Source organism: Rhinoraja longicauda, chromosome 12 (genome assembly GCF_053455715.1).
Source record: "Rhinoraja longicauda isolate Sanriku21f chromosome 12, sRhiLon1.1, whole genome shotgun sequence".
Classification (NCBI taxonomy): Eukaryota; Metazoa; Chordata; class Chondrichthyes; order Rajiformes; family Arhynchobatidae; genus Rhinoraja; species Rhinoraja longicauda.
This window is the reverse complement of record NC_135964.1, coordinates 52063575-52082369: the sequence shown is the minus strand read 5'-3', so window position 1 is coordinate 52082369 and position 18795 is coordinate 52063575. Positions and strand designations below refer to the sequence as shown.

General features: G+C 45.7%; 1 protein-coding gene across 1 annotated transcript; it reads left to right on the top strand.

The window, feature by feature from the left end:
- Positions 1-1475: 1475 nt before the first annotated feature.
- LOC144598609 (E3 ubiquitin/ISG15 ligase TRIM25-like) lies at positions 1476-17543 on the top strand. Its single transcript, XM_078408810.1, has 8 exons — positions 1476-2052; positions 5930-6025; positions 10390-10620; positions 10930-10952; positions 11787-11900; positions 14875-14922; positions 16357-16466; positions 17238-17543. Exons 1-8 carry the CDS (start codon positions 1492-1494, stop codon positions 17240-17242), a joined length of 1188 nt encoding a protein of 395 aa, XP_078264936.1. The 5' UTR covers positions 1476-1491; the 3' UTR covers positions 17243-17543.
- Positions 17544-18795: the final 1252 nt, after the last annotated feature.

The window sequence follows — 18795 nt, the reverse complement described above, 5'->3', positions numbered from 1 at the left end:
TGGTGTGAATGTGAGCGGTAGAATCCCAGGGGACTTGATGAGACTGTGGGGAGTATTTTCCTCTTTTCCCAAGGTAGTTATATTGTGTCATCATTTTGATCTCTTCAGTCAAGGCCGGTACGTACGGTGGCGTAGCGGTAGAGTTGCTGCCTCGCAGCGCCGGGGACCCGGGTTCGATGCCGACTACGGGTGCTGTCTGTATGGAGTTTGTACGTTCTCCCCGTGACCTGCGTGGGTTTTCTCCGGGATCACCGGTTTCCTCCCACACTCCAAAGACGTACAGGTTTGTCAGTCTAATTGGCTTAGTATAAAAAATGTTAAATTGTCCCTAGTGTGTGTAGCATAATGTTAGTGTGCGGGGATCGCTGGTCGGTGCGGACTCGGTGGGCCGAAGGGCCTGTTACCGTGCTGTGTCTCTGATTTAAACTAAACTAAACTGACCACCTTATTGGTGAATCCCGGCTGTGTTTCCAGACTCCCAAAACGTCACCGATTCCTTTCCTCCAGAGGCCTGACCCGTTGAGATACTCCAGCATTTTGTGTCTACCTTCGGTATACACCTTCCGACGCAATTAGTCTACTCCACTACAAAATCAAAATGCAGGAACAGAGTACTGATTTTAGATGATCAGCCATGATCATATTGAATGGCGGTGCAGGGTCGAATGGCCTACTCCTGCACCTATGTTCTATGTTTCTATCTCAAGGTACGCCTACTTTGAAGTTCTCTTCCTCGCTCCCACGAGAGTTTTGCAACACTCTCTCTCACTGCTCCCCCTCTGTGATTCCTCCTGCTCCGGCCTTTCCCCGCCTCCAGATTATTCCCCCTCTCCCCACCTCAGCTTTCAGCCTGATGAAGGATTCCGACCCGAAACGTCACCTGTTCTTTTTCTCTCGAGCTGCTGCCTGACCCATTGAGTTACTCATAGAGTCATGGAGTCACACAAAACAGGCCCTTCTGCCCAACATGCCCACAGCGACCAACATGTCCCATCTATACTAGTCCCACCTGCCTGTGTTTGGCCCATATCCTTCTAACCCTGTCCTATCCACATTCCTGTCCAAACGTTTCTTAAATGTTGCAACAGTACCTGCCGCAAACCCCAGCACTTTGTGTCTATCTTCAGTATAAACCAGCATCTGCAGTTCCTTCCTCAACCTGCACTCTCCAAGCTTGGAGAAAATAAAGTTCCCAAATGACAAAACTCAGCCCTGCCTTTGTGGATGTCAGTGTGTAACTGTCTGAAGAAGGGTCTTGACCTGAAAGGTCACTTATTCCTCCTCTCCAGAGATGCTGCCTGACCTGCTGAGTTACTCCAGCACTTTGTGTCTCTCTACAACATGTAACTTGGAAGCACAAGAGTGCTTGCGAGCACAGAGCTCGAAGGGTTAAGTTTCAGACTAACATTGAAACTGAAAGTAAGCGGATTTATTTCCTGGAATCCACGTTCTCATTTCTGACCTGGCTCTGCACTGCTGGGGCAAGGCAGAATGGCGGCTGCAGGCTTGACGGAAGAGTTGACCTGTGCAGTGTGTCTGGGTTTGTACCATGACCCTGTGGCACTGCCCTGCCAGCACAGTTTCTGTGCCAAATGTATCGGTGATTTCTGGGACCATTCGGAGTCCTTGGATGGGGTCAACTGTCCTCAATGTCGCAGATGCTTCAAGCCCAGGCCTGGCCTGGTGAAGAACCACACTCTGCAGAACATCGTGGAGAAGTACAGCCAGTGCCAGCCTGCTGCCCGGCCCAGCCCCGTGATGTGTGAGTACTGTATCGAGAACCCATCCCTGGCTGTGAAGACGTGCCTCAAATGTGAAACCTCCTTCTGCTCCCACCATCTACAGCCGCATCTGACCAAGCCGATCTACAAGGACCACGGGCTGATCGAGCCCATTGCCGACTTCACCACCAGGCAGTGCCCAACTCATAAGAAAGTCCTTGAGTTCTACTGCCAGCAGGACGAGGAGTGCGTGTGTATATCCTGCACTGTCATCGGGAAACACAAATCCCACTCTCTGCTGACTCTGGAGGAGGCAAAGGACAAAATCAAGGTGAGCAAAGTTCTTGAGTTGGTACCCGCAGGCTGGTCGCGTGTAGTCTGACATGATGGGATGTGACATGATGACATAAATGGCTAGCATTTATTTAAAGAAATACAAAAACAGGGATGTAATGCTGAGGCTCTATAAGGCGCTGGTCAGGCCACATTTGGAGTATTACGAGCAATCTTGGGCCCCATATCTGAGGAAGGATGTGCTGGCTCTGGAGAGAGTCCAGAGGAGGTTTACAAGAATGATCCTAGGAATGAGTGGGTTAGCACATGATGAGCAGTTGACGGCACTGGGCCTGCACTCGCTGGAGTTTGGAAGGATGAGGGGGGAGCTGGACCTCATTGAAACTTACCGAATAGTGAAAGGCTTGGATAGAGTGGATGTGGAGAGGGTGTTTCCACTAGTGGGAGAGTCTAGGACTAGAGGTCACAGCCTCAGAATTAAAGGACGTTCCTTTAGGAAGGAGATGAGAAGGAATTTCTTTAGAGGATGGTGAATCTGTGTGCCACAGAAGGCTGTGGAGGCCAAGTCAACGGATATTTTTTAAAACACAGAGTTGGGCCATTCTTAACGTGACCAGTCATATTTGACCACTGACATGAAACAAACATTGTCAGTATAACATATAAAAATTTCACTTGCTAAATTTCGACATATATAAGTCATATATATACAGTACAATACAATATACCTGTAATGCGTTCAGAAATAGAAGAGATATAATCCACAATGTTTCACATTTTTGGTCACACGCGTGACTAAGAATGGCCCAAATAGATTCTTGATTAATATGGGTGTCTGGGAGAAGGCAGGAGAATGGGGTTAGGAGGGAGAGATAGATCCGCCATGATTGAATGGTGGAATAGACTTGATGGGCCAAATGGCCTAATTCCGCTCCTATCACTTATGACATTATCAACTGAGTATGGCAAAAACCACTACAACGGACTTTCACCTGAACAACAAGGAAGCTCAATGCCAGCTAACTCACCCTCAGTGGGTCACCCCCACCCTCTAACCCATTTCCTACATACCTCGGGGTGAAACTAGATCGGCAGCTGACCCACAAGCAACACCTTGAAGCGCTCCGTGCTAAAGTCTCGGCACGGAACAATCTCCTGCGTCGCTTGGCCGGATCGTCATGGGGTGCCAGGACATCTACTCTTCGAACCAGTGCTCTTGCACTCGTGTACAGCGCCGCTGAGTACGCCGCCCCAGCATGGTGCCGCAGCGCTCATACCAGCAAGCTAGACGTCACCCTCAACGACACCATGGGAATCATCACCGGCTGCCTACGCCCTAATCCGACGGATCTCCTGCTGGTGCTCGCAGGTATCGCACCCGCCAAGCTTCGCAGAGAGTTCTTCACTCACAGGCTGGTGTGCAAGGCCCCATTGGACGTCAAACATCCTTTGCACCGCCTCGCCCAGGATTCACAGCAACTGGGACCTCAACGCCTGTCATCTCGTCGCCCTTTCTCCCGTCATGCAGTGACCCTCTGTGGCTCCGGTTTCAACATACTAGGAGCATGGAGAACCAGCTGGGAACAGACATCGCCACCTCCTCAATTCACTGTCGCACCGAACACCACAGCCCCACCCGGCTCGGACATGCCCTACAAAGAGTGGGTCGCCCTGAACCGGCTCCGCACAGGGGTCGGCCGGTTCAACGCCAACGTGTATCGTTGGGGGTTGCGTCCATCAGCAGCCTGCGTGTGTGGCGCAGACCAGCAAACAGCGCAGCACGTCATTTTCGACTGCACTGTTCTCCGCGCCCCTGGTGGAGGGGTAGACCTCATGGCCCTCGACACCAGCACATTGCACTGGCTACAGCGCCTGGAGGGCGTTACATAATTTCTGTTGCCTCAAACGCAAGAAGAAGATGAAGAAGACTTTATGGACACTCTAAGGATAAGGAAAAGTAATATAACATTCTACTCTTTTCATTCATTATTGCCAACCAGTCCCTGCCTCTCTCTCCTTACCTCTCTGCACCCCTCTGTACTTCCTCCCCTCTGTTATCAGGCTTCTGAACGGTCCTTCCATAAGCTCGGGTGCTGTCCGATTCACCTCTACCCCATTGCGGACATTGGACTTTGTCTCTGGAACTGATGCACTACAATGCAGAGAACTATATTCTGCACTCTGTATCTTCCCCTTTGCTCTACCTATTGTACTTGAGTTTGACTTGATTGTATTTATTATCTGAATGGTGTCAAGTTAGGAAAAGGGGACGTACAACGAGATCTGGGTGTCCTAGTGCATCAGTCACTGAAAGGAAACATGCAGGTACAGCAGGCAGTGAAGAAAGCCAATGGAATGTTGGCCTTCATAACAAGAGGAGTTGAGTACAGGAGCAAAGAGGTCCTTCTGCAATTGTACAGGGCCCTAGTGAGACCGCACCTGGAGTACTGTGTGCAGTTTTGGTCTCCAAATTTGAGGAAGGATATTCTTGCTGTTGAGGGCGTGCAGCGTAGGTTTACTAGGTTAATTCCCGGAATGGCGGGACTGTCATATGTTGAAAGACTGGAGCGACTAGGCTTGTATACACTGGAATTTAGAAGGATGAGAGGGGATCTTATCGAAACGTATAAGATTATTAAGGGGTTGGACACGTTAGAGGCAGGAAACATGTTCCCAATGTTGGGGGAGTCCAGAACCAGGGGCCACAGTTTAAGAATAAGGGGTAGGCCATTTAGAACAGAGATGAGGAAAAACTTTTTCAGTCAGAGAGTTGTGAATCTGTGGAATTCTCTACCTCAGAGGGCAGTGAGGGCCAATTCTCTGAATACATTCAAGAGAGAGCTAGATAGAGCTCTTAAGGATAGCGGAGTCAGGGGTATGGGGAGAAAGCAGGAACGGGGTACTGATTGAGAATGATCAGCCATGATCACATTGAATGGCGGTGCTGGCTCGAAGGGCCGAATGGCCTACTCCTGCACCTATTGTCTGTGTGTGGTATTATCTGATCTGTTTGATTAGCATGCAACACAAAGCTTTTCACTATCCCAGAACACGTGACAATAATAAACCTAAACCTAAACCATCCTCGATCTCACAAAACTTTCATAAATTTTGGGGAAATCCAAATTTTGTGGAACAGTATTAGGATTGGTAAGAGAATATAATGTCATTGTAAAGAAATAAGTAAAAAATAAGAGCAATGTCCTATTGAGGGGTTTGTGTGTCTGTGAGTGTGTGTGTGTGTGTTTGTGTATCTGTATTTTTGTGAGTCTGTGCGTAGTCTGAAGAAGGTTTCCGACCCAAACGTCGCCTGTCCATATCCTCCAGAGATGCTGCCTGACCCGTTGAGTTACTCCAGCACTTTGTGTTACTTACGCAGGATTCCAGCATCTGCAGTTCCTTTTGTCTGAGATTAGAAAAGTTTTTAAATAAACAGAGGGCATAAGCTTAAAGTGAGAGTGGAACGGGTCTGAGGGTTAACCTTTTCACACAGGAAGGTGCATGTATGGAACAAGCTACAAGAGGAAGTGGTAGAGGTTCCCTTCCCTGTGGCTATCAAACTGTACAACTCCTCCCCCTTCTGTTCTGGGGTAGACTGAGACTGACGCCCCTTACCCCCACCCTCCCCCCAATCCTTTACACTCATCACTTTAATTTCATGTATTTTGTGTTTTTATGACTGTTGAACAATTTCCCTCCTGGGATAAATAAAGTTCTATCGTATCATATAGTAAAATTACAAAGTTTAAAAGATAAGTTCTTGATAAGAAAGTTTTAGATGGATATACGCCAGGTGTAGGCAAGTGGAACTAGCTCAGATGGGCAACTGGTCAGTATGGGTGAGTTGGTCTGAAGGACCTGTTTCCGTACAGTGTAGCTCTATCACTTTGTGTTTCCATTTCATTCTTTTCCAGGAGATAATGAAGAACAAGCTTGAGAACATTCATAAAGTGCAGAAGGATTGGTCAAGTGAACAGCAAGACCTGAAGCAATCAGAAATTGAAGTCAAGGTTGGAAACAATGTGTGGCACTGGATTTAGAGCGGATTTTCCTCAGAATGGTTGATATATCGTTTAGAAGCAGAAGGGATGAGATAGTTGACACCCCTTAGGGCTGTATTCAGACTACACTGTAACCTCCCCCCTCCCCCATGTGTTTGGTACCGGAATGGGGAAATTGAGTAAAAGTTCAGGAATCTTGGCACATTGGCCTTCATCAGTCAGAGTATTGAGCAGGGGTGTCAAACTCATTTTAGGTAACGGGCCAGACTGGGCAAAATGCGACTTCATGCGGGCCGGATCAGTTGTGTACGCGTGAACGCACGCACGCCTGCTCCCACAGCTTTCGTTGCCTTCGTTTTTTCAACCTGCTCTCATGTGTCTCAGTCTCTGATATAACTACAAAGTGTTTCATTTTACGAATTTCGTTTCTTATGAAGAAGATTGCCTACCAAGCATTACTTTTATGATGTGGAAATAACGTTTCCAGTAGTAGGAGGGTCTAGGACCAGAGATCACAGCATCAGCATAAAAGGGTCATACATTCAAAATGGAGATGAGGAGGAATGGGTGGTGAATCTATGGACTTCATTGCTGCAGACAGCGGTGGAGGCCAAGACATTGGGTACTTTTGAGGCAGAGATTGATAGGTCTTGATGAGGTTACAGGGAGAAAGTAGACAATAGAATGTGGTTGAGAGAAAAAATAGGTCAGCCATGGTAAAATGGCAAAGTAGACTTGATGGGCTTCATGGCCTAATTCTGTTCCCCTGTCTTATAGTCTTCCTATGGTGTTTGTGTTTTTCCCACAATAGGCTGGCTGGGTGGTGAACAGCCAAACAGCAGCTACCTGGCATGGTGAAAGATGGTCTGTCCATCATCTCACCTGAAGGCCCCGCTCCCCATCCTTCTCATGTCTTTCTTCCTTCCCCTCACATCTCATGTCCTTCTCTACCCTCACCTTCTCCCTCACCTGCCCTCTCCCTTTCCTCAGCCTATCCCTTCTCTCATCCCCACTTCCTTCCTTCCAACTGCTCCCCCACTCCCCTCCCTTACTTCATCCTCTCTCCTTACCTCCTAAATCTCCTAAATCCCTTCCCTCATCCCTAAACACCATTCCTTCTCTCATCTGCTCCCTTCCTCACCCCCTCCGTCCCTACTTCCTTTCTTTACCACCTACTCCCCCACTCCCCTCCCTCGACACCCTCTCTTCCCTTCCTCATCCCTAAAAAACCTCCCTTCCCTCATCTGCCCCTTTCCCGTTCTTTTACCACCACCTTCTCCCTTCTCCCTCCTATTCCTGCATAACTACCAGCACGTCTTCACATCAAACCTGACCTTAACGCAAACCCAGAGCCCCCACCCTGGAGAGCAGCTCAGATTTTGGATCGCTGGCTGCGGCCCCATTCACAGTGCGGCGACTTCCCACCAGCCTCTATCCACGCACTCACCTGGGTCTCAGGTAGATGGTGGCTGTCTCTGTGGCAGCAGCTCAGGCACTTCCCAGTGTCCACAACAATGCTGAGACTCCTCACCTTCCCCAGCGCCGGCCCCTTCCCGCCTGCATCACCGCACGGCCTGTCCCGGGAGAGAGAGTGGCGAGGGAGGGAGAGAGAGCAGTGAGGGAGAGAGAGAGAGAGTGGCGAGGGAGGGAGAGAGAGCGGCGAGGGAGGGAGAGAGAGCGGCGTGGGAGAGAGAGCAGTGAGGGAGGGAGAGAGAGCGGCGAGGGAGGGAGAGAGAGTGGCGAGGGAGGGAGAGAGAGCAGCGTGGGAGAGAGAGAGAGCAGTGAGGGAGGGAGAGAGAGTGGCGAGGGAGGGAGAGAGAGCGGCGAGGGAGGGAGAGAGAGCGGCGTGGGAGAGAGAGTGGCGAGGGAGGGAGAGAGAGCGGCGAGGGAGGGAGAGAGAGTGGCGAGGGAGGGAGAGAGAGCAGTGAGGGAGAGAGAGAGAGAGCGGTGAGGGAGGGAGAGAGAGTGGCGAGGGAGGGAGAGAGAGTGGCGAGGGAGGGAGAGAGAGCAGTGAGGGAGAGAGAGTGGCGAGGGAGGGAGAGAGAGCAGCGAGGGAGGGAGAAAGAGCGGTGAGGGAGAGAGAGAGAGCAGGAAGGGAGGGAGAGAGAGGGGCGAGGGAGGGAGAGAGAGGGGTGAGGGAGGGTGAGCGGCTGCCGTACAGATACATAATAAATACTCGTGAATATACTTTTCTTTCCCCCATATCATTCCGGGAGCCGGATTGGACCCCTTAGTGGGCCGGTAGGTTGACACCCCTGGTATTGAGTGTAGAAGTTGGGAGGTCACGTTGCAGTTGTATAAGATGTCGGTGAGGCCGCCTTTAGAGTATTGTGTCCAGTTCTGGGCACCATGTTATAGGAAAGATGCCGTCAAGCTGGAAAGGGTACAGAGAAGATTTACGAGGATGTTGCCAGGACTAGAGGGTCCGAGCTGAGTAGGCTGGGACTGTATTCCTTGGAGTGCAGGAGGATGAGGGATGATCTTATAGAGGTGTATAAAATCATGAGAGGAATAGATTGGGTAGATGCACAAAGTCTTGCTCAAAGTAGGTTTAAGGTGATGGGGGGAAAAAAAGGAATCTGAGGGGTAACTTTTTCACACAAAGGGTGGTGGGTGTATGGAACAAGCTGCCAGTGGAAGTAGTTGAGGCTGGGACTATCCCAATGTTTCAGAAACAGTTAGGCAGGTACATGGGTAGGACAGGTTTGCAGGGATATGGGCCAAACTTGCACAAGTGGGACTAGTGTAGCTGGGACATGTTGGTCTGATGGGCCTCTGTCCACCCTACATCACTCTATGACTAATTCATGATGCAGCTTCATAGAACTTAGTGAGGCTACATTTGGAGCACCTCAGCAGAGCTTTTTAAATATTACTAGACCAAGTGGACCCGTTGGGCCCAATCCTCTCCTGCATTGGTGCAGCAGCCTCTCCTTCCCCTCCCCCTCCCTCCCTCCCGTTCACCCTCCCTCCTCCCCTCCCCCTCCACCCCCTCCCCCCCTTCTCCCCTCCCCCTCGCCAACATTCCCCCTCCCTCCTCTCCCCTCCTTCTCCCCCTCCTCCCCTCCATCCACTTCAACCCACCTTATCCTCTCTCCTCCCCCTCCCTCCCCCATCCCTCCCTCGGAGGGACTGTATACACTGGAATTTAGAAGGATGAGAGGGGATCTTATCGAAACATATAAGATTATTAAGGGGTTGGACACGTTAGAGGCAGGAAACATGTTCCCAATGTTGGGGGAGTCCAGAACCAGGGGCCACAGTTTAAGAATAAGGGGTAGGCCATTTAGAACGGAGATAAGGAAAAACTTTTTCAGTCAGAGAGTTGTGAATCTGTGGAATTCTCTGCCTCAGAAGGCAGTGGAGACCAATTCTCTGAATGCATTCAAGAGAGAGCTAGATAGAGCTCTTAAGGATAGCGGAGTCAGGGGGTATGGGGAGAAGGCAGGAACGGGGTACTGATTGAGAATCATCAGCCATGATCACATTGAATCGTGGAGCTGGTTCGAAGGGCCGAATGGCCTACTCCTGCACCTATTGTCTATAGGAGATAGATTTAAACTTTAAAATGTGAATAACTTTAAAGATACAACACCGATTTCAATTAAACTTCTTCCATTAGCACCAAAGGGACGAAGGTGAGTAAGGTGGGCCAAAAATTGTCGCGCTATCGTGTACTGTTTTGGCTGTAGTTCAGGAACAAACAAACAAACAAACGAGAGTTTTGGTATATAGATTTTGTACAGAGGGATCTTGGGGTCCAAATCCACAACTGCCTGAAAGTGGTAACACAAGTAGACCACTCACCAGACGGACTACAGTGGTTCAAGAAGGTGGCTCTCCTCCATCTTCTCAATAGCAGGAGTGGCCAACAATGACCTGGCTTACCAGTGATGTCAAAATTCACAAAGACGTTAAATAAGTGAATCAAAATTGGACTCAGAACGTTCGGGGTGGTCACCAAAGTGTTAGACATGCAAATTGCTGTTATATTCCATCTTCAAATATCTTCCAATATAGAAAATAGACACAAAATGCTGGAGTAACTCAGCGGGCCAGGCAGCATGCCTGGAGGGAAGGAATGGGTGACGTTTCAGGTCGAGTCCCTTCTTCAGACAGGGTCTCGACCTGAAATGTCACCCATTCCCTCTCTCCAGACATGCTGCCTGCCCCACTGAGTTACTCCAGTATTTTGCGTCTATCGTCAGTTTAAACTAGCATCTGCAGTTCATTCCTTCCTGTGTAGCATGGTTCCAATTTTTTTGTGAAGAACATCAGAGCATTTTAAAGTTTTCTTGGCATTATATGGTATGGTACGGTATGGTATGGTACCATGATATAATTGTAAGTTCTTGCGCTGGTTGGGTTTGCAGAGATTCAGCAAGGAGCTGAAGGAAAAACTGTCAGCCACGTTCTCTGAATGGAGGAAGCGGTTGGAAGAAGATGAGAAGTCCTCTCTGAAGATGATCGATGAGGAGGAGCAGAGAGTGCTCTCCCAGATCAAGAGCAACTCCGATTCACTGTTAAAAAAGATGGAAGAAATTAAAATCATAGACAAGGAGTTCCAGGATCAAGAGCAGAAGGATTCTCTCTCCTTTCTTCAGGTACTATTAATTGTGGTTTAACTTGGTTCCCATCCTTTGTAAAGCAGGACTTGAGGGCCTGGCCTTTAGGAGGCTGAGGGGTGACATTATAGAGGTGTACAAGATCATGAGGGGAATAGATGGGGTGAATGCACAGAATAGGGGAATCAAGAACCAGCGGACATAGTTTTAAGGTGAGAGGGGAAAGATTTAATGGGAACTTAGGAGCAACTTTTTCACGCTCATACTCATTCTAAACGTTCTCTGATCTGAAGTGCAATTACTCCTGCTTTCTTTGACTTTAATTGATTTCCTTTCTTTCATTGACAGGATGCAAAGCAGCTGCTTTCGAGGTAAGTCTCAGCGTGTGATATGAGAGAACAGGGAACGGCTGGGCTTTAAAAGGTCATTGATTAGATTGGCTGCTTTCACAAGGAAGTGTGAAGTGTAGATGGAATCGATGGTGAATGGGAGAGGAAGAGTGGAATACGAGCCAAATGCAGGATACGAGATTTCTGTAGATAACCATTTTGGTTGGCATGGACGAGTTGGGGCCGAAGAGCCTAATTCCATATCGAACGATCCTACAACTACGATTCTATGACTGTGAATCTAGTGATGGAATGGATGAATGCACAGTAAAATATAAAAGAGTGCTCTCTGGACATTTCCTCGCTGGGTAAATGGTTCTGACTGTCTACCCCTATCTATGACCCTCGTAATTTTACATTCTTCTGCCAGGTCTTCCTTCAACTTCCAGTGTTCCATAGAAAACAATCCAATATTGTCTAACCTCACCTTATCGCTAATGCCCTCTATTCCAGCAGCATTCCAGTAATCCTCCTCTACACACTTTCCAAAACCTCCACACCCTTCCTGTAATGGGGGCGGCCAGAACTGCACGCAATAATCCAAATGCGGCCTGACCAAAGTCTGATAGAGCTGCATCATGACACCCTGACTCGTGCTCAATGCCCCCCTAAAATATAAATTAATTTAATTATATCATGTGTATAGTACTCACTACATTTCAATATTTTTAGATTTTCAATTCCTAAATGTCACTGAATTTTAGTTCATATATATAAATATATTTTACTGTTGCTTGTTTTTTGAAATTCTTGCTTTCATTTTTCAAACATGTTGTCGATTCTAGATAACAGCTTGTATTTTTTTTAACATTTTAGACTTCCCATATTTGAAACATCTGAACCCACAGTAACCCAGCAAGTGGGAATTCGCTTGAACATATATGATGATTCCTATAATCTTAGTGAAAAAGCAGGAAGACGCAGTCAAAGGTATGTTGTCATCTCTCTCACTAAATGAAAAGCATTGGCTTTTATATCTGAACTGCTTCTAATGTTAGCTTTTGGATCTGCAGAAGTTTAGAGAAACAAATCTTTAAGATGAGGGGACACCTGACAGAAATTCATAAAATGATGAGTGGCATCAAAAAGGTAGACAGTCAGAACCTTTATCCCAGGGTGGAAATGTCAAAGATTAGAGCGCATAGCTTTAAGGTCAGAGAGGCAAAGTTTAAAAGAGATGATATTTTTTTACACTGGGTGTTTTGGAAAGTGCTGTGAGGGGTGGTGGTGGAGGCAATAGACAATGGACAATAGGTGCAGGAGGAGGCCATTCGGCCCTTCGAGCCAGCACCGCCATTCAATGTGCTCATGGCTGATCATTCTCAATCAGTACCCCGTTCCTGCCTTCTCCCCATACCCCCTGACTCCTCTATCCTTAAGAGCTCTATCTAGCTCTCTCTTGAATGCATTCAGAGAATTGACCTCCACTGCCTTCTGAGGCAGTGAATTCCACAGATTTTACAACTCTCTGACTGAAAAAGTTCAATTACGATGCAAAACAAAAACTGCAGTAAACCATTGAAAATAAAGTCCCGATGTGATTGCAAGGAAATCTATTGCGTTTACATTGCGAATCCTCTTCTAATTCTTGGTGTAGGAAGGAACTGCAGATGCAGGTTTACACCAAACTTTGAAAATGACTATGAGTGCTGTCTGCGCGGAGTTTGTACGTTCTCCCCGTGATTGCGTAGGTTTTACACAGATACATTAAAAATAGGTGCAGGAGTAGGCCATTCAGCCTTTCGAGCCAGCAACGCCATTCAATATGATCACGGCTGATCATCCACAATCAGTAACTCGCTCCTGCTCTCTCCCCGTACCCCCCCGACTCCACAAGCCCCCAGAGCTCTATCTAACTCTATCCCGAATACATCCAGTGAATTGACCTCCACTGCCCTCTGCGGCAGAGAATTAGAGAATTCCACAGATTCACAACTCTCAGGTGGATGCTGGAGTAACTCAGCGGGGCAGGCACAAAATAAGTTTGTGTTGACTATTGGGGGGGGTAGTACACTCCCTACAAGGTGATCGTCATCTTATTATTTCTCCATACGATACGATAGTGGTGTTTAAGAAGGTTTTAGATCGGCACATGGATATGCATGGAATGGAGGGATATGGATCGCGTTCAGGGAGAGGAGATTAGTTTAACGGCATCATGTTCGGCACGGAGATTCTGTATGATAGAGAGGATCTTATAGAATTTCTACATGCGAACAGTGGACAGCATATTGACTGGTAAGAAGACTGCAAAAAGTTGTGAATACTGCCCAGTCCATCACGGGTACTGACCTCCCCACCATCGAAGGGATCTACAGGAGTCGCTGCCTTCAAAAGGCAGCCAGCATCGTCAGAGACCCACACCACCCTGGCCACACTCTATTATCTCACCCCTGCCATCAGGAAGAAGGTACAGTAGCCTGAAAACTGTAATGTTCAGGTTCAGGATCAGTTTCTTCCCTGCAACCATCAGGCTATTAAACACTGCAACCTCAAATAAGCTATGAACTACATAGACTATTATTGTTATTATTGCATTATTATTGTTTGTTTTTGTATGTGTGTGTGTATATATATATATTGTGATATGTGTGTGTGTATATATATATATACTGTGATATGTGTGTGTGTATATATATATATTGTGATATGTGTGTGTATATATATATATACTGTGATATGTGTGTGTATATATATATATACTGTGATATGTGTGTGTATATATATATATACTGTGATATGTGTGTGTGTATATATATATACTGTGATATGTGTGTGTGTATATATATATATACTGTGATATGTGTGTGTGTATATATATATATACTGTGATATGTGTGTGTGTATATATATATACTGTGATATGTGTGTGTGTATATATATATATACTGTGATATGTGTGTGTGTGTATATATATATAATGTGATATGTGTGTGTGTATATATATATATACTGTGATATGTGTGTGTGTATATATATATATATATACTGTGATATGTGTGTGTGTATATATATATATACTGTGATATGTGTGTGTATATATATATACTGTGATATGTGTGTGTGTATATATATATACTGTGATATGTGTGTGTATATATATATACTGTGATATGTGTGTGTGTATATATATATACTGTGATATGTGTGTGTGTATATATATATACTGTGATATGTGTGTGTGTATATATACTGTGATATGTGTGTGTATATATATACTGTGATATGTGTGTGTGTATATATATATACTGTGATATGTGTGTGTGTATATTTGGGAGTATGTGGATATATACACACACTGAACTTTTATTTTCTCTTGTTTATTATATTGTTTTTCAGTGTACTATGTTTACATATTCTGTTGTGTTGCTGCAAGTAAGAATTTCATTGTTCTATCTGGGACATATGACAATAAAACACTCTAGACTCTTGACTACCTCAGTACACACGCGGAGTAAACTTGATGGGCCGAATGGCCTAATTGTGCTAATATCACTTTTGACATGACAATAAACCTAAACCTAAACCTGAAGACACAAACCAGGATATGAAAGACTACCCAAACTGTGCTAACCTTGGGAATAAACTTCTAAAGTAGATATCAGATGTGGACAAACCTCTGTGAATTATTTCCTTAGCTCGTATTCCTTTAAATGTTTTCACTGTTCAACTATTTTTAGATGGTCAATTGCTAATTACCACTGCATTTTAGTTTACGTATCCAATTATTATATATTACTGATTCTTATTTGTGAAACTATTGCTGCTAATTCTCTATCATCTATTTTTTGCAAATTTACAATTTGTATTGTTTATTATTTTAGCCAGCCAATATACAAAGTACAGTCGGTACGTAATGCTGCGCCATCTGGTTCCTCTGTGATTCCTTTGTGTTTTATTCCAGGGACCAATTAAGACAACTCATTCGTGGGCAGGTCACGCCATCCAAAAGGTACTTTGACCAAAAAATGTGCTGGAATAAATCAGCGGGTCAGCATCTCTGGAGAAAATGGACAGGGTGACATTTGGGGTTTGGACCCTTCTTACAATTGAATATGGTGGAGGGAAATGGGCCAAACACAAGCAACTAGGATTAGCGTAGATAGGGCATCTTGGTCGTCATGGGCAAGTCGTGCCGAAGGGTTTGCTTCCGTGCTCTATTACTCCACGGCCGGGGTGGGAGCTGCCTTACGTCCTCGTTGTCTACCCTGGGTAGTTCTACACAACTGGCAAAATTCGCAGCAAAGCGCCAACTACAGTACTCTGAAGCACCAATTGCCACTTTTGATTGTTGTAGTTGACATACGAAAGAAAGACTATGGCCCTTGCTCAGTAACTTCAGTTTTAGATGCCTGCTTTCTTATCTCGTTACTGTATCCCCCAGTTTAATATTATCCCACGACAGCACAGCAAAGTCAGGGTGGCGCAGCGGTAGAGTTGCTGCCTCACAGCGCCAGAGACCCGGGTTCGATCCTGACTACAGGTGCTGTCTGTATGGAGTTTGTACGTTCTGCCTGTGATCGCGTGGGTTTTCTCCGGGTGCTCCGGTTTCCTCCCACCCTTCGAAGACGTACAGATTTGTAGGTTAATTGGCTCGGTATAAATGTATACATTTGTTAAAATTGTCCCTAGTGTGTGTAGGGTAGTGAAAATGTGCGGAGATCTCTGAATAACACAAAAGTGTGTTAAATACTAGAGGGCATAGGTTTCTCATATACTGGAGGACATAACATTAAGTCAAATACTAGAGGACACAGCTTTAAGGAATACCGCTGTCCGTGTGGAGTCTACGTTCTCCCCGTTCTCCGGGTGCTCCAGTTTCCACCCACACTGCAAAGACATACAGGTTTGTAGGTTAATAGGCTTTGGTATAATTGCAAATTGTCCCTAGTGTGTGTAGGACAGTAATAGTGTGCGGGGATCGCTGGTTGGCGTTGACTTGGTGGTCGAAGGGCCTGTTTCCACGCTGTATCTCTACAATCTAAAGTTGGAGCAGGAATAGACCACTTAGACCCATCATCCTGGTGAATTGCCTTCCCATACCAGAGACAATCTGGCATGGACAAATGTATTCTGGCATTGAAAATATCATCCGAATCCCTTGAAGGTGTGAATGTACAAAGAACTGAAATGTCCTGGACTTTCACATTTGTCGTCTGAAGAAGGGTGTCGAGCCGAAATGTCACCTGCTCCTTCTCTCCTGAGATGCTACCTGTCCCGCTGATATACTCCAGCATTTTGTGTCTATCTTCGGTGTAAACTGGCATCTGCAGTTCCTTCCTGCACATGCAGTTAATTAATCGGGAACATAATGTTTTATGATATTTGGGGTTTCTGAATCTCAATGTTTTCATGGATAATACTACGGTTCACCTTTTTATTACAGCACCTCACAGCGAAAGCATCATACCATGAATCTGTCCAATATTGCCTCCATTATCCAGAACAGCTTCAACAAATATCAGAAGTACCAGACAACTATAATGGACATGCTAAGTAAGGCAATTCAACCCATTAACCTTAACCATTCACTCTCTCCAGCTGGGAATGTACATGACTGTGATGTGTTGCACATGCAAATAACTACATTTACCAAAGCTTTAAAATTACTAGTTTAGTTTAGAGATACAGCACAGAAACGAGATTGAGTCTGCGCCGACCAGCAATCCCGCACACAAACTCCATCCTACACACGCTAGGGACAATTTACAATTATACCAAAGTCAATTAACCTACAAACCTGTACGTCTTTGGACTGTGGGAGGAAATCAGAGCTTCCGGAGAGAATCACACACAGGTCACGGGAGGAACGTACAAACTTCGTACAGACAGCACCCAGTCAGGATCGAATCCGAGTCCCTGGTGCCGTAAGGCAGCAACTCTACCGCTGTGCCAACATGCCACCCCATTCTAGTTCTACGTTACCTTCCCGAACATCAATTCTATGTTATCCCACTTTCTCATCCACTCCCTACACACTAGGGGCAATTTTACAGAGTGGGCAATTAGCCTACAAACCCGCACGTCTTTGGGATGTGGGAGGAAACCGGGGATCTCGGAGAAAACCCACGCAGGTCACGGGGAGAACGTACAAACTCTGTACAAACAGCACCCGAGGTCAGGATCGAACCCAGATCTCTGGCGCTGTAAGGTAGCGGCTCTACTGATATCTCCTGATAACTAGGGGTTATTTTCAGCTTGTATTTTGTCCTAATTCACAGATAAGACAGAGTGGAGATAAATGTATTTTGCGGTTTTGTCTTTTAGGATGATCCTGCTGAATAAACCGATCTCAGACTAAGTCGACTTCCATCAATAGATGGCCATGGAGAAACTGTATTAGCGTTGAAACTCAATCAAAAAAAAAAAAAATTTAAATAAAAAGTTGAAACTTGAGTTATGGGTTGGATGTACAGCTGTGGTTTTTGTCTCCCGGATCTACTCCCGTTAATTTTTATTGTTAGATCCTTTTTTAAAAAAATTTAAAAATTTTTTTTTAACCCTCTTACTCTCTCTCCCCAAGTTTATAGTTTTATATTTTTATTTTTACTTTCTCTCTTCAAAAATTTTAAAATGGAAGCTATGTAAGAACTTTGTAACAAATGTGTTTTTTCTTATTTCGATTTGTACATATGCTTTTCAAAAATAAAATTAAAAAAATTAAAAAAAACGCTTTGGATTCAAGGCACTGAACAACAAGCCTCATATTTGTGTCAATTGTTTTTCTTCATCAATGGGAAGCATGAAGTTCGGTAGATTTACTCATCCTGACGATAGACACAAAGTGCTGGAGGAACTCAGCGGGTCAGGCAGCATCTCTGGAGAAAAATGATTGGTGACGTTACGCGTCGGGACCCTTCTTCAAACTGAAAATTGGGTGGGGGGGTGAGAAAAGACCATCCTTTCTCTCCACCTGACCCGCTGAGTTCCTCCAGCACTTTGTGCCTATCCTTGGCATAAACCAGCATCTGCAGTTCCTCGTTTCTACATTTACTCATTCCCATGTGTTTGAGCATTGATGGATACAAAGTGCTGGAGTAACTCACTGGGTCAGGCAGTGTATCTGGAGAGAAGGAATAGGTGACGTTTTGGGTCAGGACCCGTCTTTCATACCGCTAGAGATGCAGACTCAGACTGAAACATCACCTATTCCTTTTCCCAGAGATGCTGCCTGACCCGCTGAGTTACTCCAGCACTTCGAGCCTATCTCCAGTTTAAACCAGCATCTGCAGTTGCTTCCTACACATTCTGTTTGACCATTGTTTTCTGATATGTCCATTTACAGTGAAATTGAGGGTTAACGCATTCCAATCAGAGGGAGTAATCATTCATAATGTGGGTCTAATAATCTCGAATATAAAAGGTTTTTGATATTGATTTCGGGTGGAGGGTTTGTGGATCATTGGTGAGGGAGCTTTTGTGATCATCTATGTGGAGCCACAGGAGATGGTGTCAATGAGGCTGTAGGAGCCATTTGTGTTTGGACTAGCTGTTTTAGCATATTATATTATTTTGTATCTTGCTGTATTATTTTTGGAGACAAGGGGGTTGTCATGAGATGAATACATATATGGACATAATGGACTGGGAGGAGCCAGAATTAGAAGTATATCTGGGAATGCAGAGACGGGAGGCGCCAGACACAGAGGAGCCATGGTGAGATATAGTCCTTACCAGACCTTCGACGAGAGAAGAGTTTGGATAGATACAGATCTGTTTGTATTACTACAATAAACGACTAATTAAACTGAAACGTCTTTAAGAACTCCGTTGTTGGTTTGTGTCAAGATCGATCACCCCACCTTCTGTGAAGCTGAGAGGACTT